At 37.8% G+C, this 21368-nt stretch overlaps 1 protein-coding gene across 1 annotated transcript in view; it reads right to left on the bottom strand.

Moving 5' to 3' along the window:
* Positions 1–21368, bottom strand: part of JAZF1 (JAZF zinc finger 1) — a 191366-nt gene that overhangs the window by 63765 nt on the left and 106233 nt on the right. Inside the window, exon 2 of the mRNA XM_033075034.1 lies at positions 20666–20738. Within this exon, the coding sequence (XP_032930925.1) occupies positions 20666–20738 (73 nt within the window). The remainder of the gene's footprint in view (positions 1–20665; positions 20739–21368) is intronic.

The following is a 21368-nucleotide window of genomic DNA, read 5'->3' on the forward strand; positions in this document are numbered from 1 at the left end:
TGAAACCATGTTTGGCATCCAGAAGTGCAGATCTGTCCAGAAAATACCATGCTGTTCTCCAGGCTGCTTGATTTATTTTTCATAAACAATATGCTGTATACATCCAGCATGGTTTGTATTCCATAAAATGCATCTCAGGCAACAAAATCTACAGTGTTGGCTCTGCAGGACGAGTTCTTCATTTAGACTTCAACCCCATTAGCATAGCTCCACTGGCTCTCCAATACAGCATCTGTGCTCTTACACAAGAAGAGAAGGGAGGGGGATTCCTCAGCTGCAGAAGTGAAAGCCAAAAGAGCCAGAACTGAAAGAAGGCAGTCCTTTCTGGTTTACTGCTTCCTTTCCCCTCAGTAGCACAGCACATATATAAAAGTTTGCCTTTGACCCAGCTCCTCCCATGCTGCTGTAAGACCACACACCCTCGCCTGTAGCTTGTGGATAGAATCCCACTTCTGCCAAGGGATGGGGTGGCTACATACCAAAGTGGAAAAAAAAAAAGTTTTATAGCAAAATGCTGCATTTGTTAAGCTCACATGCCTGGGAGAACATATGGCTCTTAATCCTCCATGTTTTTTTAACCTATTAGTGATACAGTTATTAAAATACTTTGTGGTCGCATCTGTAATTGAGATGAATTCCACGGAAGGCATAATCTGACCCGGCTACGTGAGCTGCTCTTACAGCAAACTCTCAGAGGCACTACCCAAAGAACATTCCTCACGTGAACGTGGGTTGATCAGCAGCTGAATACTTGGTGACTGATACTCCAGCTTCTGGTGTTTAACAGTCAGACACATGTGACAGACAGCTAGGCACCTACACCTGTCTGTAGCTCCTTTTGTTCATGTTGTTTTGGGATTTTTTTTGTTATTAAGTACAGACCATTGCAGCAACTGAGGGCTTAGGAAATGCTACATCCTAGAAAAGAGCTGGTAATGGAAAGAAAGCATCTTAGCCCAGAGCAAGCAACACATCACAGCAGCAACAGGTTACTCACACAGCCTGGGCTGCATTTAGGACGATGGCAGGCAGCAGGTTGAGTGAATCCATTAAACCCATCTACACAGCACTGGTGAGGACTGATCTGGAAGAGTTTATCCACATCTGCAACCCCAGCAGAGAGGCAGAGAGATGGATGGGCAGCAGGGAAGCACAGCTGAGGCTGCACCATGTAAGATGTGAAGAAACTGAGCAAGCTGGCTGATTTTGTCTAGCTAGAAGGTTGAACCAGGCTCTCCCTAGAGATGTGTACACATCAAAAGGGCAAAAGTCAATGGATAAAAGGTTTTTAGCACAGAAAAATCTCCATTTTATATAGACAAAAAAGAGCATTCACAAGAGCACTTTGGCACTGGAAAAGGCTGCCTAAAGAGACAAGATCCTTAATCAGCCTCATCTAACTTTGAGGTTAACCCTGTTTAGGGCCAGGGGCTGAATGACAAAACCTCTTGGGATCCTTTCCAACCTAAATTATGCAGCATCTACAAGAAGGCAGATATCCATCCTTCCCCAGAGGAAAAAGTCTTTGCATCTCCCTCCCAATAACAACATTTATTTATTCAATACTGGATCTCATCTTAAAACCAACATATTAGAACTCCAGTGCCTAAGATACAGATGGATGATTAAAGAATAGTCCTAGAACAAAACACTTTAAAACTTACACTGTATTATTCAGCATGTCAAGAGCCCCAGCTTCCTGCTAATGTTTGTGCAATAGGATTATCCAGGCTCTATCAACTACTCTATCAAAACAGAGCTCCTCTTTGATGTTAAGTACTTTAAGATCCTCATATGGAAGGCAAAAAAAGCTTAGCCCCCTCTGCTAATGCAAAACGTTACCTAGTGAGAGACTAGTGCACATTATTTTCTTAGCACTGTACTCCTCCTCTGCGGTTTCATTATGTGACATTTTCATTCATTCCAATATAAAGCTAGTTTCAGAGTATTCGGAGTTGTAATACACAGACACATTAATCACCAGCCTAATACATGTCCTGTGTAGTAGCTTTATTATCTTTTCAAAGCAGAGCTGTAAAAACAGAAAAACTGTGATCTTTTATGCTATCCTTTAATAAAGTTATTTTAAAATGCTATAAAAATTGTTTCAGTTTTTTTTTTTTTTTTCCAAGCTACAGCTTAATGCAACTAACTCTTGTACATCCAAAACAGTAAAGTCTGAATAAGTAGTTTTAAAAGTCCCTGTGGACTTGTAATCTAGCAAGAGCGAAGAACTCTAACCACTAGAGACAGAAATGGGAAGGAATCCTGAGTTTCAAGTTACAGAATATGCCTTTTCTTTTGTCAATCTGACCGGGCACCGCCTTGCAAAGTACTCTCACTTCTGTGATAAATTTTAAATGTCTATTCCTGTATGCCAATATTTACATATTTAGAGCAAGGGTGGGCTGGATTTTTTCCCCTTCTTCTTCAGGCTCAGTATCAGCCTACTTCCTTCAATGAGTGAATAGTTTACACTCACTGAGATTGTGTCAATGAAACATAGCCCTAGTAGAGCTGTGTCCTCTTTCATGCAAGGCATGAAATGGAACAAGTAGCTTGTCCTCTGTCAAGACCAACAGCAGGGACTTGCATGCCACAGCACCCTGCCCTTCATGGAGGGAACCTGCTTCCAACAACACAGGCTGACACCATTCCCTTCACTCCCTGCTTGTCTTCTGCAGATGAATGGGGACACATCCACATGTTTCTGGCTTTCAAAAATACCACTTCCCAAAGACAGACCTGAAACTTCAACTCAGATTGGAATAAAGCCAAAGTATTATAAAAATCTGTGTCTGTAATAAGAACAAATTGCAGGCAGGCTTCAACACTGTCTTGTCATTATATGCCACTGTCTCCTCTGTGGTCTCCTCGAGCGGTGGCAATGCACACTAACTGAAAAAAAAATAGTTTATTACAGCTGTGTGCAAGTTTTACACCTCAGGCAAGCCATCACCTCTAGGCAGAAATCTGCAAAGAAGCATGCAATTCCCCTGGTGGGAAACACAGTTGCGATAATTACATGAACTGAAGTCAGGCTTGCAAAAAATTGTTCTTAAATAAATAAAGATGATTCATTGGCATCAACCCAGCACTGTTGCAACAGATTTTTACCAATCCAGCAGAAAAAACACTCCTCGGCTCTGTATGAAACAACCACCCACCCACTCCATGTGTTGCAGGGTAGGGCTCTGGCCAGCACACTGGTGGGCTTTGTGTGGCTACTAACCCAAAGCAGGAGATGCTTCTGCCCTTTTCTGAATGTGCTCAATATTTCTCAGCTTTTTACCCCAGAGAAAATTATAATTAGAATAGTGAATCACAGAATAAAACTTGCACCTCATCAAGTATAATTTTAAATCAATGGGTCTCTCTCTCAATATCCCTAGGCTCAAGAAATTTCCTTAAGAAGATTCAATAGGATACTACAGGCTTTTGTAATCAGTTTGGGTTTGGGCAAAACTAGGGTCTTCATAAAAAACTGACAGAGACAAAAGATATTTATAATCTTTATAAGGGAAGACAAGGACACACTTTACTCTGAAGCAATACAAGGCTCTTGGCCTGAATTAACCACTTTGAAGTATTTTGAGACAGATGTGATCAGCACCCTACCACAGCCTGTGACCAAAGCCATCTCAATGATGACCAAGTGGAGATGATGGCTGTTTTCTTATAGAACTGCACTGCAAAAAGCAAGTGTTCCTCTGAAATCACCAAGGAGCTGAGGCTGACAGGCATTCTCTGGAAAGCAGCAGTTTCATGTTATTACCATTCATGATGCTGATCCCCCGATCCCTCTACTTCTCTCTATTTCCCTCTTTGTTTTTTTTTAAACTTTTTTTTCCTACTTTTGTAAATGAAAACCATTTATCAAAATAAAGACAAAATTTAAGTCATACTTTATTGAACCCTTTAATTGGTGGGAAAAAGATGAATTACTTCACTTTTATTTTTACATCTGGTAAAAAGTATGGAATTCAGGTATTCTGTGCCAAGTTTTGACGAGAAATGATTTTTTCACATCCAAGTAATAGATGACTAGGGAAATGGAGTGGCTTAAAATGCAAATGTGGGGATATTAATTATTGTTGTTATTGGGACATTTACAAGAATAGTGTGGCACTATTTTAGAACTAGTAATGTCTAATCTTTTAAAACTACTGTAACAAAAATAGAACTAGAATAAAATCAAGCATTAAAACGTGAATTTCCATAATGTTTTAGCTTGTTTTGTCTAAAAATTTATTTGAAGTCTGGAAATGCCTGGTGCACATACTCAATATTTTATAACTTAATTTGTTCAACAAGAACGGCAGTATTTTAACAAGGTGAAACAATTTCATGATTAAAGCACTGCCTGCTTCATCAGTAGTAAAGAGCTCATGGAAAAATATCTAATCTTTATAAGGCAGAGACTCATAATTTAACTGCTGAGAACAAATGAAGAGTCTAATTCTTATTTTGCTGCTTTAGTGGTAGCATGTGGTGATAGCAAAGTATTAGCATAAACCAGAAGTTGCTCCCACTTTTCTTTCCAGGCATGTAACAAATATCTGATGGCTATGCAAATTTCACCCAAAGCAAAGTTGTCCCAGCTGGCAAGCCATACATTAAAAGGTAAATTACACAAAGCTGAGGCCATCTGGACTAAAAAATTCTCCTGTCAATAGTATTTTAAGCTCGCCAATTCCACACAGTGAAGGACAATATATTACATATGTATTTGAGGTGTGGGCTTTTTACCAAGCAGTATTTTAAAACCCCCAGAAGTTAAAAGATAAGACTGGACTACAAATTAATTTTGGTATTTCTTGGAATGTAATTTTTAAAGCTTATATAGCTCAATTTTAGTTGTATTATATACATACCCTGCATTTAAGTTCATAAATGCCTATTTCCTGACAAATGGCAAGTCCAGGAAGCCAACAGATCCAACCTATTACATCAGTGCCATGTAAAAAGAATTTGAAATTTGAAAGAAGCCTACCAGCATCTATGCTTTTACAAAGCTGCCAGCACTGCATGTTTCCATGCAGACTTTTATCAGAAAGCAGCCCTCGACAGAGCACCTTGATAATCTGGATTCTTGTTTAGTTAAACTAGAATTTTACAGTAGAAGACATGTAGGAAAACAAACTGTTGAGGGCAGAAAAACTAACCAAACCTTTCTAAACTACAGAAGTCATCACTTACGTTAGTGAAAATTTCTGCATTTAATTCACAATAAATTGTCCGTCTTGTCCAGTCTTGAAAAACTAATCTCTGTGTTATATATTATGGAATTTAAAGTAACATCTGTGTCTTTGAAATTAAATTAACATACTTCTATTTGATTAGCTTATTAACTGTAATTCTCAATATGCTGTAGGAACAGACACCAACTAGAGAGATGCAGCTGACACCACCACCTGTCTGATATAAAGTACTTTTTATCACAGACATGGTTGGATCTGTCAGCAGTCAGCCAAAGCATCAGACAGATTAGGAAGTGACACAGGGGCAGAAAAATTACTTGCCTCAGATCACAAAGCAGATAATTGATGGGATGGGGAACAGAACCTGTGCCTTTTGGCTCACAGCTTCATACCTTTGCTAATGGCTTTCCCAAAATTCAAATGATGTAAGGAAAGCGCCGTTTGTAACTTGTACTACATTTAAAAGAGACAGTATTTGAGGAAAAATACATTTAAGTACTTTACATGCTACTGGGAATAATTACTATTCATTCTCTGTTTTCCACAGAAAAAATTTCCCATTCCATCCCCATACAGGATAAGAAGATCTGAAAGTATTATGCTCATACTTAGTCTCAATGTTATAATGCATGAACAGAGGTAAAGAATGAATATGGCCTCCATGTAGACTCCACTCTCACTCTTTTTTCCTAGCTGGTGAGATCCTATGCTCTTCTTCATAGTAATGAATCCTTGATATCTTGTCACCACCTTTTACATGACACCTCTTAAATCACAAAGCTTCTCACCACGTCAAATAAAAGTCTTCAGGTCTGTCACTATTGTTTCAGTGCACTAAGAAATAGATATGCTCTGAATTTACTCAGGGAAAAATAAAACCATCACAGAAGCATAGTCTAAGCTGCATTAATTTCATCTTCACAGGAAATTGGGAGATGGGAGAAAGAAAAAAGAGCACAAATATGCAGTCAGGCAGGAGGAACTATAAGGTATTAGTGGCCAGTTGTTAAAACTCTGAGTTGCTTTGGCTGAATTGCTTCTCAGGGATTACCTGGTTTTGTTCTCAAAGCTGCATCACAGACATAATAATGAAATGCTGCTTTCTGTGAACTGTTGCTCTTATGTAAAAGCCTTGCCAGTATGCTGTCTTTCTCCATGTACAGTTTTTAGGAACATAAATGCTAATGTAATTATCTAGCCAAGTCTTCAGCATCTGTCGCTTGAAAACTGAGGTTATAGTTCAGATACTGTGGGCTAATTGTTGAAAGCAGAAAACTTTTGGCTACAAAGGAAATTGGCACACAAACCCAACTTGAAGACCCACTGCTCAATAACATTATCCCTTTAGATACTGGTCTCTCTCATGGCTCCTTTGGATCCCCAAGCTCCACCAGAGCTCCACAGACTTTGCTTGCCTTGGCTCTAACACACAGTATCATCAGGAAGACAGGTGCTAAAGAGAAGGTTTAATTTGGGAGGTTTCTTAGCTATCTGGCTGGTAGTTCTTATTCAAAGTTCCTCCTAAAACTTTTTCCTTACACTACTCCTTACAGCTCCCACTGATCCAAAGGCACTATTACAGCAAGTCACTTAATTTCTGATAGATATTTACTTAATTCCCCAAGGACAAACCAGTAGTTCTGGGAAGTACTGTGGGAAATATTAGAGTGCCAAACACAAGGCTATAGGGAGTTTTCCACTAGATGATATGGACAGAAAACAAATTGCCTATGACCAGCAAAAGTAATGGAAACCTGCTTGCTCTAAACCCTTATGTGCTAAGGCTACTCCAGAGCTGCACTGCCAGACAGCATTTAGCACCTGAGTCCTTTCCCTCAGTACCCAGAGCATTAATTTGTGTCTTTCTCACCCAGCCAACAATTTATTAGATGAAGATTAGATTAATTTATCTAACTTTTAAGGCCTGTACCCTACTGCTAAGCTTAGCAAAAAATGGCCAGAAGGTTCCCCAGCTCTGACTGGCAGGAAGGATAGTGGAATCCCAGAAACCAGACTTCCTACATATGTCTTAGGAGACTGCTTTTTATTTATCACTAGTTTTTTTTTTTTCTTTTTGCCAAATATATTTCCACACTGGAACTTAATCCAAAGTTCAGCAACTTAGCTAGCTAATTTATTTCAGCATTGTTGACAGAGAAATAAAAAGGGATGTTTGTTAGTGGCATTACCTCCAAAGAATGATACCAAGTCCTGTTCAAACATGGATCCATCAAACTTCTCCTGTGACACAGTGCTCACAAGAGAGAGCTGCAAGCACCAGTTCAGCAAGTATCTTCTGAGTATCAGCACACAAAGCCTTCAAGTGAGCCCCAGTAGCAAGATTTATCAGAGACAATTCAAAGTAGAAAGCTTTCCTTTCACATCTACTTATCAGGATCCAGAAATAACCCTTCAATAACCCTTCTCTAACTGTTAAAATGAGATATTGGTCCCCACCCATCACACTGAAAAACCTGTCCTGGATTCACTTGGTGTATTGTATCTTGAATTCTCCTTTCTTGATATGCTTCAGTCATCTACAACTAAGCTGACCCAGGTTTTTATACCCCTCAAATACTATCCACAGGTAATTTTTTTTTACCTTGTGTTTCCTTCATGAAACTCCCACATTTGTACCCACCAGGTGAAGCATCCCCACTTTTGCTAACTGGCCCTTCCTTGTCCTCTCTTCCCTGTCAACAAGACCCACCCTGCATGCACAGTCCAACCCTTGTCATTTGTACTGTGGCTCAGGAATGACCAAGTGGGAGTTTCTCAAGAGTGATGGGAGATCCTGCCTACATTTGCCTTTCTCCTTTGTGCTTTTGGGAGCACAAAGTCTCTTGCTTTCTGTCTCATTCCTACTTGATGGTACTGTCAAACCACTTGCTACACCTGACTTTTTACATCACTTGACACAAGCCTCAGTTCCTTTCACTGAAGCTCGAGCAAGCAACAACCAGCTTTTACTGAAGTCACCAGTAGTGTGAAGTGACTGAAGGCTGAAACCATATGAAACCAATACATTTCTTGTGGTTCTTTCTATGCACAGTAAGTGAGCACAGATTGGCTGCAAATTCAACCCAGACTTAGAAACCTCAGCAAATGTTCCTGTGAACTTGATCCAGCCTTCAGGTTTGTTTCATCCAGTTTCAGGTTTCATCGTGAAAGTTTTACTCTACCCTACATGCTGCCCCAATAAACCATGCCTCAAATGAAATAAGGACATCAGCAAAAATTAAGAACTCGTCAGACAGCAATGTTTTAGTTTTATACCATATGTAAGAGCATGCATTGACAAGCAGTATGTATACAATTACTGCTCTTGCAAATCAAAAATTGTTCATGGTAATGGACTTCTACTTTAGTACAATTTCTGTCAAGAAACTATTTTCAAGAAATGTGGATGGAATACCTCTGTGCCATGGTTCTTCTCTTTCCCATCACAATAATATACTAAGAAACTAAGCCATTTCATCACAACCTGTGCACAAAACCTCCAGCATGCTTTTAGACACTCAGGATGTGAAATAATGAAGTCCAAACTTTACTGAAGCAGTATTTTCTGTCTGCATTTACCATCACTGAGGCAGCAATGGGAAAGAAAAAATAATAATGAGGAAACTGAACATCTTTTATGGATCACATGAATACAAAGCCAAAATACAAGTAATTGCCTAGCTCATTGAATGTACAACATCTTTTCCTATAAAGCTTATACTACTGGCAATGTTTCCTGTCTTCTCAATCATATTAAACCAATAAAATGGAGGAAAAAAAAAGGAGAGAAAAAAAAAGCCTAGACTTACAATATCTTTAGGATGGCATGTAGATTGTAGTTTTATACTGCATTTCATGTAAGCAGAATTTTAAAAATTTCTTAGCAAAATTAAGTTTTGGGAATGATTTAATTACTGCACAAAAATATTTTTAAAGAAAAAACGATTAATAATTTTAAATCAGGTAGGAAGATAGCCAACTCTGATCTCACACAAGCAACTAAGTCACTCCTCATCTATACACATGTGATTTGCAGAAGTATTCAATTAGAAACCATGACAGCTAGTTTCCTTTAATAGATTTCCAGTCAATGTAGTAGTCAAGGGCTCTTAATGGGCTGAACCTAAGTCTAAACAAAATCCCTGCTAACTGAAATATTGGTTTAAACTGCAGGTTGGTTTCCACTAGATCAGTGGTGCTGTCTACAATTCCCAGCCTAGCTGGGCTGAGTTACGCTGCTCTAACCGAGACAGATGGGTGAAATCAAAACTACCAGCAGCGTTAAAACATATGATGCAAATGAACAATTATGTGCACAGGACCTTAGGTGCCAATAAGAATAAATGAGATTGCACTTCATGGAGCATCAAAGAAATATTAGAAGTTCTTTACCTATTGTTTGTATGTATGCTTTTACTAGCATGAAGAAAAGTACATTAATTTTATATAACTGCACAGGTTACAGGTTACTATAGGTTTCTACAAACCTTCTTCCAGCTTTCTGCTTTAAATGGTAAAAAACAACAGCAACAACAAAGGGCAACCTGTAGGAGCACTATGACTAAGTACTGTGCAAAAGAAATCAGTAGAAAAAATTATAAAAAAATAAGGAAACATACTTTACATAGGAAAATTATTGGGAACAGGAAATCTAACTACTCCCCTGCATGTTCTTGAAAGCAAAAATGTAATTTTTCAGTCTATCTAGCAGATTATGAGAATTACATTTAGCAAGAGGTATTTTCCTCATTGTTTTAAATGGTAACACACTTGGTTTTCTTTTATTAAAGAGCTGCTGCATAGTGCTGGGTGCAAATTCAGGGCATTTCTACAATCTCAACATTGGTACCAGACAGTATTTCTGTAGTTGGTCAGATCCCAAGGATCACATTAAAAGCATAAGCTCAAAAGTTTTTGTGCTGGAAATAATCAAGCCAGGCTTTTATACCCACACTCTGTGGTTAAAAAGTCAGCATCAGCCCTGGTAATCCTCTACATGGAGGACAGGAACTGTTCAGCTACCTATTGCAAACGGCATTGCCTGACTAACCTGGCTTAAATTGCTTCACTACTCTTCCTAAATACTGACCTTTTAGAAATGGCAGGTGAGCAAATGAAACAAGAAACAGTGGAGATGGAAATCACACATAAATGCCTCGACTCACCTTGAACAGGGGTGTTTTGGGTTAGGTTTTTTAACACTTTATTAAGCATATTTCACAATGGAAGCCACTGCAGGGAAGGAAACTGCTTTCAACAAATACTCGAGTCTTGTTGAATTTACTTTACATTGCGTGTAGCACCAGTGGAACTTACCACCACAAATTGTTGCCACCATCACAGAAGCTATAGGTGAACTGGATGTTAACAGAAATGGTCCTGCCATCCACACTGTAAAAACAAATAATAAATCCAGCCTATTTCCAGCTCAAAAGTTCTTGTGAAAAGCTCATTCAAGGTACATGGTCAATCCCCAGCACGGATGGTGGCAAATATGAAATGTTACTTATGTGCTACTTTGGAACCAGCCACCTTTTTTGCACTTCCATCCAGAATCCACAACCCACAACTACATCCCTTTCTGTTATGGTGTTTTGCTTGTGCATTACAAAAGCTACTCTAATTATAAATTACTAGATATTAAACAGTCATGCAAGGCAAATCTACAGCAATTCCTCAATAAACCAAGGACAAATCAGCAGTGTCTACCCCTGCAGCCCATCTACACCTGTAGATGGAATTACTGCTGTAATTACTTCTATCTCTGCTTGATATACCACTTGTGCCTGATTTAAAAAAAAAAAAAAACAAACCAAAACTCCACAAACAAATTCCCAACGCTAACAATGAAAGAAAACCTTTCTCAGTTCTCTGAAAAACTGGAACAAGAAATCTAGTGTCTGCAAAACCATATTGCTTCAGGGAAGCCAAGATTCAGAAAGTACTAAATCAGCCTGACTAATTGTACTATAACTGAGCCAAATTAATTAAATAAAGCCTCCCTTTAATAGCATTTGTTTGCTGAGCCAAGCAAGCCTTTGGAGTGTTTCAGGTCACTATAATCCAACACAAGTTATTTAAATAATGTGTAATATGTAACATACACAGCTATTGTTAAAGTGCATTGGACTTTAGACTTTCAGAGGTCAAAGATAGGCAACTGTCCACCTCTATTCACCAACCTTCAACAGCTGTACATCAGGAAAAAACCATGTATTTGCACCAGTTTCAGGGTTTTACTTCTACTTCTTCATGCAAGTTCTCACTTTTACAGCCTTGTAAATTGTCTTCATTGTTTGAGCTGTGGACGTTTCAGAAAAATTCAAGGGCAAGATCAGAACAATCTCTTCTCTGTTTTTACATTAATGATAAAAATCCGGTAAGCCCTATGGTTTTGCCTATTGTCTCTACACTGTCAAAAATTATTTTCTGATTACATGATACCATACTATCTTTGCAAAATCAGGCAGATTAAACAAAAATCACAGATGATGTACCAGGGCTTTCTCCTCTCAGCACTTTACAAGTTTCTGAGGGCAGCCCTGAAGGAAAACTGAAAGCCAAAGGAACTGTTTTCTTCTTTCCTCCATTTTCATAAGATTAAAAGTTCCTTTACTATATACTTGCTCACAATCAGGGCAGTCAAGCTTCACTAATTCCTTATTATAAGCATGAAAGACAGCAGTGAGGATGTATGTTATGCTTCATATCCACCAGTTGCTTTCAGATGACTTCAGTTCTGACCTTCATGAAGCCTGGTTAGCATTCCAGTGCACAGTACAGGTTCCTTTCAGCTCTGTACTGAAGGTGCTTAAAGACTGCTGTAACCTGTGCTATTCCAGTCATAGGCCTAGGAGAACCATCTTTCAAAAGCATTTTGCTGGTGGACTCTGAAGTTCCCTTGCTGGCATGCTAAATGCACCCTTGGCCTCAACAAGAGAAGAAACCAGCTTTGTCAAGCTCTCCACCTGGTGTCCATTTCTTGGGACACTGGAGTATTGCAGAGGAAGTGGTGGGATAAGGAATGCATCTTTGCAGGATATAAAATTTTCTTTCTGGCTCAGAATCAAATTGAGAGGTCAACCCAACCGCAAACGTATTTAATGAAAATTAAGGCTGAGACTAACACTTTGGAGTAGGTTTCATGCAGCGGAAGATGACATCAACGTTCTTTCCTCACAAGCCAAGTTCTCCAGCACTATGAATATTCTCTCATCTGCACTTAATCTCTAGCCTAGGCTACAGGCTGTCCTAAAAAGCATGACTTAGACAGCGTTAGTGTGCAACTTCCAAATTGCAGCTCTACTTCTGAATGCAGTGTCTACGACAATATACAAACTTTGTGCTGCGACTCTATTTGCCACGTGGCCTATGTTTATAGTCTCCATCTCTCTCTGAATACTAGCAAGACTTTACAAATGATGTGCAAGAGCCCTCACCTGGAAGTGCTATATGCAAAAGTGAGAAAGAAGGAAAAGAGAGGGAAACATCAAATGTCTTCAGACACCTTCGGAATTACAGATATAGTTTGTTGCATTTTAATAAATTAGTGGGATATTCACTACTGGAATGAATCTAAGAATACAAAGTGTGCTCACATAACTAAAATCTAACATAGGAAAGAAAAGTAATTCAATAATTTGCATTTTGAACTACCAATTTTTTTTTGAAAATCTAATTTTAAGTCTTTCTGTAGATTAATCCTATGCGTGTTTTTTAGCAACAAATCTAAGTAGGCAACTTCACAATGAAATATTGTTACTTCTTAAAAATCAGTGAAATTAGACAAAGAACCACAACTACTTTTGTACACAAGGTCAGTGATAAGTAAATTTTAGATTAATAAAAAAATCAGTCTACAGTCAATGAAAATGAGCAGCAGCTGGTCCGGACTGCCTTGGGATTCCAGGGTCAGCAAGTTTGCCAATCTGCAAGTCATGACATGTAGCTAAGATTGTCACAACAAGCTTTTAGCAAAACATTGGACAGCATGAACCTTTTCTACGAAGTTATCTAATCAGTCTGTAATTTTCTCTGGTGCAGGTAATGCTTTGTTGCTGTTTTTGATGATGATTTGAAGAAAATAAACTTACCAGGAGAATAGGTAAGTAGCTGCATATGTCAGCCATTTTTCTGAGTGGTAGAGACATGAAGAACAGCCACTTCTTTCAGCCATTTTAACTCAGATTGTACTTGAAAAGAAAACTAATCACAGTTGTAAAATTTTTGCTCATCCTTCACTCGTAAATCAAAGCATAATAGTTTCTACAAGATCTTATTTCTGCAGGGCACATTAATGTGTTTTCCAAATAGCTCTGCAAATATGTCAAATAAATGCAATATAAAGAATGAGTCTAGTAAGAATTAGGACCTTATTGTGGAACAAAATAGAGAAATAGATACTGAGAGCCTTATCAGCCCACATAGCTGACAACAAAATATCTGAATACATTTTTTTGTGCAGCCAACACACAGTCGTTTTGAGAACATTACTACTGCTTAGGATCAAAATTAAACATCACTGAAATGAAATGCCCTCCTTTTTAAAGCAAGAGACAATAAAGTATTTCTCCTTCCCTAAATGCAGTGATTTGTGCAAGAGACCTATGCAGAAAGCTGGGAATTGAAACAGAACTGGCCAAGACAAAAAACAGTGCCAGCAAGACAAGATGAAGAAATATCTTTTGACAAAAGATGAAGAAATACCAATAGAGACAAGAATCCTGAAAATCTTGAGGACTTACACTGACAGCTCTAGTGCTTGGTAACTGAATTACACAGAGGTGTGCACACATTCACTTGCAAGAAATGATTCTGACTTGGCAATGCTTCTTTCACTTGAGATTCATGGGGTGGAAAAGGAAAGGAAAAATCTTGAGTCTTTCACAGAAAAATTACCATAAGAAAGCTAATTCCCCCTCAATTAAAACAAAAAATCAACCCCAGCTTTTCCTTAAAGTGCCAATCTGCTTTTTGATCTTTACTGCTGACATGAAATAGAAGAGCTGTATATCATATAAATCTTGAGCTTTGCTTAGCTTGAAACTGGTAAAGAGAGAAAGAGAAAACAAAGCCATCTGCATAAATCCTTCCAAACCAAAAGGCATTCCCCTTTCCCTAACTATCATTCATTTCTGCACATCTTGTTTGAATTATCATCTGAAGTTTGTCTTGTTCCATCTCCAGAACAAGTCAAATAGCAGAGCATAAAGATATGGCTACATGAATAAAACCATATGATCCACTTGGTCACTGTTAACTTAAAAATAAGCTTACACAGAAAAATATTATCTGGCAATTGATATGTTACTTTGATCCCTTTTTTTCTGTATCCTGTCACATGCATTCAATCCAGAAGCTACTGGAAGCATTGGCATGCACCTTCAATGTGATGAGAACCAACAATCCAAGGGAATCACTGCACTTCTACAAAGTTGTGATATTCAATTCAAATGAGACAGTATCATGTTACAGAAAAGTTAAATTTTAAATAAGGAGGAAGAACTGTGGTACTAGGCACTATAAAATGTAGCAAGTCTCAACAGATGATACAGCAATACTTTAACAGATTCATGGGCTTATACGTTCCTATGCAGAAAAACCCATCTACAATAGAATTCCTGAAATGGGAAAGTCTCCCTCGTCTCTACCCTTCTGTTTCTGAATCATGGGACAAGATTTAAGACAGTGTATGCTATACCAAAAAAAGTTAGGGTGGTTCTTAGTTACACCTTTTAAAAAAACTTTGCTTTTTACTAATTAAAAAACTCAAATTAACTATCTTGAAATCAAAAATCAATTTCAAGGGGTCTTATATATTTATTGGTAGCATGTCTCAATCTATTATGTAGCACCAATGATACAACTTCAAAGTGGAAATATCGTGTCTGAATTAATTAGAAAGACTTGAATTCTGATCTACTGCTTATCAGGTGAATGATGCAGGGAATAGTTATTTTAGAGAAAGATGCTCACCATTTCAGAATTGTTTCACTTTCCATACATATTCTGCAAAAGTATTTATTATGATGGCAAGCAAGGAGAAAACAAAAATACTTCTCTCCAGCCTTGTGACTTTTGTTCCAAACTGTGCCCCAAGAGCCATTACAGTGATGGTACACAGATATCAGAAGGCAAGGAGGAGAAATGCCAGGAAGAGAATCTATGTCCTACCCCAAACTAGTCAACAGTCTTAGGATTAAAACACTCTTAGGGAATCAAAGGGAGAAAAGTGAATTGCCTCCCACAAATTACTCAAACAACTTAACGCTTGTGTTCATAGCAAAAAGGAAGCAACAGGATTTTCACTGCTGCTGAGAAGATGTTTGATAGAGCACTTTGATGGCACATGGGCTGTGACCTCTGAGAGGCTGAAGTCTTTCACTGGCTTGTTGTTAAACTACTGCTCACAGATTATCCCAGGAAAATCTCTCAGGGCACAGGAAAAGTGTAATGTGTTGCAGTATCACGTGGTTTGGATGTTCTGATAAGAAACTGATGCCTAACAGTTTTTAGCTTTTTCATATATTTCCAGCTTTTTAGATTTTTAATATATAGTTGTATAGTTTTTAGCACTTTCTCACACTTTAGAATAATAGCTGACTTTTTGAAACACATTCTTGAAATTCCATTTAGTATTATTTTCAAGAAGAGAGTTCCTAACATGGACACTTTGTTTTACACCAGCACCTGAGAGATGTAAGATACAGGGCAAAGAACTTGGAACAACTCCAAGGGGTAGACCCAAGTGTAGGTTGCTGGGGCAACTGGTCCCTTACTGGATGCACTAATTAAATAACCTCATAAAAATCACAGAAATCCTCTACCATGTGTGTGCACTCCTGTATTTTGTGCACCTGAAAGCTTTTATTAAAGAACTGCTTTTTGTATTACCACTTCAATACTGTTTGCAAAAGTTTTTCTTCTGATTCTAGGCAACAAAACCCCACAGATGTAGTCAAAGGACATTGCCTCAAATCCAAAAACATTCTTCTTGTTATTGCATTAGTAACATAGTGCAAACTAAACATAACACTACCTAAAAAATTTGCACTTTTCGAAATCACTTTCAAATGATCATTAAATCCTATGGTGTTGGCTTTTTGCTTTACTCCAGGAAAAAACAGGTAATAGCAGTTGAACCAGAGTTAGTGAGTTGGACAAGACACAGGGAGCGTTTGCAGTGGCCAGAACTTTACATGCAATTAATTTCTTTCACAAATGTATATGCTCACAGAAATGATTGATTTTACTTCTCATGGTATTAAAAAAAGGAGGCAGAGTAAAAAAACTTGTCTTGAGAAGACAATGACAGCTGAAATAAAAAGGAAGTGGGGGGAGACAAGATGCCTGAAACCTATAGGAATTTATAATGGTAACAGTGAGGCAAAATCTTGCTGGTTAAAATCTGGAGGGAGGAGCTGAAATGTTAGATTGGTTCAGAGATGTGCAAGCATAATATTGGGCTCTTCATATAAGAATGCCATCCAATTTTGATCACAGGTTTCATTTGTGCTCCCAGTTGTGCATGAGAATGAACTTTATAGACATTCAACAGCCTCATTCAACAGACTGCCCAGAGGTAGCACCAAAAACATTCTCACCAGTGTGCTCCAACTGCTTGCAGGATTGATGCTTAAAACATATTTTATTATATAAGCCTTCTTCTCTGACCTCAATTATGAATAGAAAAACACTATTAAAAAGAACCTGGGGTTAACATAATTAAAGCATTTTGGTAGATTTTAATATTACAACAGTCTTTATTTTCAACAATTCCCCAATACAGCCATTATGTGATTTGAAGTAGAAACAGTGTATAATTATGACTGCTTAGTTTCAGTTGTAGGTGCATGCTAGTTTTCTTTTTTCCCCATCTGGATGAAACTTTTAAAGTAAAGCAATTACTGAATCTAAGAAAAATGTATTTCATGGAAGCAGTATTAAATACAGAATTAATTGTTCTTTTTATGGTATGTGTTTCCAATCACACAAGTTACTATGGTACTTTCCAACCTTCATATTCAAGGTGAAAGGAATTTACTTCAATAACCTATGCTTTTTTCCTACTTCTGTTACTTACAATCTAAAAGTTGATATACCCCCATTAAAACTTAATTGTAAAGAATTTTTCATTGACTAAGCTGGGAATAAAAGCTTTTTTATTATAAACATTTTTTAGTATTACCTTTTCAGACAAAGGAATTTGTATGCCTCTGTTCTCACTTTCCTCATTAACAGGTAACCAGCAGTATCCACATTAAACAAACTTTCAAATATGAGAATACTGAGAAGTCTCTGTTCATTAGACTGCCCCAGTCTAAAACCCTTGGCTGTATGCTGCAATGCCAGGTAATAGAGCAACCTCGAGAGCCAGCACCTCTAAAGACCCAGACTAACACACTCAGAGGCACAAACAATGTTATGTAGATTCCAATAAACACCAAGCAAAATTCATAGTCATGTTTATTGACTGAAAGCTATAAAACCTGCATTTAAGTAGCACTATAAGCAGTATTAATCACTGTGACTACTGCATTTCAATGCAATACAAAATATAAAAGTGTCTTGACCCACTACGAAGGAAATACCTCTAGAAAATACTGAAGGATGTTGGCCCAAGTGCTCATTTGCAACTATTCCTGACAGATCACAGTCAGTATTCCATTCTTGTAGTAGCACCATTGAACTCCTTGCAGACAAACCTCTCCTGTATTTATAGGACGGAAACAGATTAACTGCATCTGCTTTAGCTGTAGTGTGTCTTTTATTGATTCCAATTCTGACTTCTAAGAAACCAAACCAGAAGAAAGCAGGGAATAACCATCAATACTGGGGACTGCACTAAGGCTACACTAAACTTTGTCTGAGAAAGGGATTTGTGGCAATTCAGTCAGTGTCTGATGGAAGTGTTTGATGTAGCAGGAACAAACCATTATGACCCATAATTTATATTTTGTCCACCAGTTTTAAAAGGAGTGTTATCTGTCTACATGAGGATCACACACTATGGAAGCAGCATCTGTGTGTAGTTACTGAAAGCTGTAATGGCAGTAAATCTCCAGCAGAGAAAGAGATGGAGCCTTACAGATTTAGACATCCACAATCTGAGGGCTGTCTCAGAACTTCAGACCTCAAACAGTATTGCTATAATAATATGCCTGAGAAAATAACCAGGGATAGAAGGGAAATGGAAACAAGAGTATGTTTCAAGTTGTAAACAGAGACTCCAGTACCCTTCCCTCTCTACTATCTGTTTTACTGGTACTTTATCCTCCCAGCTATCACGCCAGACAACCCAGATTTATGTTTTGTTTTAGCTCATAATAGCCACTATACAGCAGGGCAATGGGCAGAGCATGAAGCACACCCATTTAATCTTTCTACCACAACATATATTTGGTGTACGTCTTATCGTATGATTTTGGCAGTCCCTGAGAATCAGATGCCCCTGTTTTCCCAGGCTCCACAAGACTGTATGGCCCACACAGAACATACTGAATACACAAACTTGCAGAGGAAGATTGTTTTAAGGTCTGTAACTCACAGCAGGAACTGAGCTAAGTTCAGTTCCACTTGGAAGCCATAAAAGCATGGGTTTAAAAAAAGTGCAGCCGTATCTGGTGTTTGATATCTAACAGTATGCAACATGTTTATGACATGTATTAGGCTACAAAATCTGAGTTCATAGCCTGGGACAACAAAGCAGAACTCAGCTCTGGCATATGTAGTGGGAAATAGAAAGGCATGTCTTGTACTGTAATGGATATTGCTGCTCCCTCAAGAGACTGAGTCATATAGAGCAGGTGGTTCAATGAAAGATACTAGCACTTTGGAAAAAATTAAAATACAATTAAAAGAGCAGCTAAATAGCAGCTGGTTCAAGCATAACTCCATTCAGATTCAGTTTTACTATACAAACAACACAGTTCGGTTCTCCAGAATTACTTTTCAAAAATGACAGGGTAAGAACGTTTGGACAAAATATGCAGCAACTAAAACTGTCTCAGTCACTCAGAACTCTGTTTAAAGGGGACCAAAATAATGAAATCTAGATGAGGTATCACTTTCAAGCTACTTTAAAAGTAGTCTGATTCCAAACTGGATGGTCAAGTCCCACTGTCTTAAAACAAGTCTCCTGGTCAAGTACGTGGTCTTAAAGCAGCTTTTCCCTAATTTAAAAAAAAACCCAAACCTTTCCCCTCTCTTACATTAAGTAAAATAATCACAAAAGCAAAAAGAGAAAACACCCAAGTATATGATGGAAAGAGGGAAACATACCAACATGCCCAACAGCATACCAAGCCTACACATTGGAAAAAAAAAAAAAACAACCAAGTTTTATACATTAAATGAGATCAGCAGAACTAAGTGTTAAAAAGGGTCATGGCTAATTTCAAAATATGCTTTAAGAGTCAGACTGTCTCCAGGAAGAACAAGAGTTACTTGCCAAGTAGGAAATCATGTCAATACTGGCTATTCTTAATCATCATAGTCTCATGTAGTGGGAGAAAATGTAGTCATTCAGCCAAGTGAACACCACTTCTTACTTCCATACCTCAAAGTATTCTTCTCCCACGCACTCACTGACACTTTTTTCGCTACAGCAAACATTACAGAAAGTCAAACGGTGGATTTTGTGTTTTTAAAAAGATGTTGGGTTTTGCTTTTGTTTTGTTTTTTCCCATTTTTAAAATGACATACAATTAGAAAGAAAAATTTTATGTGGCCCATGAGAGATTGAATCAACTCAGTCTCTGTCAAACTAAATCTTGGGTTAATCTTCTAGGCTTACAGGGTTATGAGTTTGTATCTCATCCTCTAGACAGTAGAAAATAAAACAGCAAACTGGTCTTCTATGTACAAAAAGCAATAATCCATGCTGGAGTACCCCAGAGGTTTCAGTACCACCATCAGTCAATAACTGAAAAACTAAGGAAGGCTCTGTAACTTAGAAAAGTACTTTAAAAAGGTTTAATTTCTTAATTGCTTTCAAGTTTTAGGTTATACAGGGCTGGTAAGTAACATTTTTTAAGATATATATATAGTGGTTGAAAATATTTTGAAGTTCTCTATAAAAAATCCACTTCTATATTGAACTATTTTCAGATAGAACTTTTTTCAATTGAAAGTGAAATCTTTCTCTACTCGCTTGTGTGAAGTACAGTAAAATAAAAGACTAAGCCAAGAAAAATTATCTTGTTTGGCATGAGATTTAGCTAAAACATAAAAAACTAAAACCTCATTCCTAAGTATTTGAGCAGCGCAGCTGAAGGACTGCCTGTGCCCTATGCAAAAGTGACAAAAAATTTAGTTGAATTTTAATTCAACTGTTTTTCCAAAACAGGTGCTATGATATGTCATATCCCATGATGCAAAACAGTGCATCCATAACCATGCCATTTTGGTAGAATACATACTGTGCAAACCAAGATCAGTTATACCTGAAAAATAACCACACTTACCTGTTAATGTAACTTAGAGCAACATAGGTTGGCTGCTGAAGTTCTTGTTTCTCTAATACACGTGGGTCTGTATCTGGAACAAAGAAATACATACACAGAATTGAGCTTTCTGTATTTACACTGAAATTAGGGGACTGAATGCTGCAAAGTAACCTAAGTGCACACAAGAGATACAAAACAGCTCAACCTGGTTTATCCATGGAGTGCACTTAGCACAGCTCAGTCACTCGTTCATTCATTCATAAACACAAGATTGCATTACTTTACGCAAGAATTCGAAACATCAACAGTGATGTAATTTCCAACTGTCACACAAGCTTTCACAATCCTCCTCATAAATATTAGTTTTCACTGCTTTCCATGATTTATAGTGTTAAATGGCTCAAGTTTGCTCCTTTTTTAATGTAGCTATTTTAACATTTTAAGGTATTCCAAGAGTGATTAGATCTCTCCTTTTGGGCCTTGACTTTTCTTCTGCATCTCTGAGTTTTGTCCTCTCCCTTCTCTACAGCTTATTTTCTGAAGCTCTGAATCAGAAAAGTCATATGAAAATGCTCTTGAAGCAAAATGCTTGCCAAGCAGAGCACTGCCCACCAAAAGCCCTGAAGCAAACATATCCAAATTCCCTCGAGTGCTAACTTTCTCACTCAAATGAAAAAATATGTTTTCAATCACTGTTTCCATTGTCCTTTGCAGTTAAGTT

The sequence above is a fragment of the Catharus ustulatus genome, chromosome 1, assembly GCF_009819885.2.
Source record: "Catharus ustulatus isolate bCatUst1 chromosome 1, bCatUst1.pri.v2, whole genome shotgun sequence".
In the NCBI taxonomy this organism is placed as follows: Eukaryota; Metazoa; Chordata; class Aves; order Passeriformes; family Turdidae; genus Catharus; species Catharus ustulatus.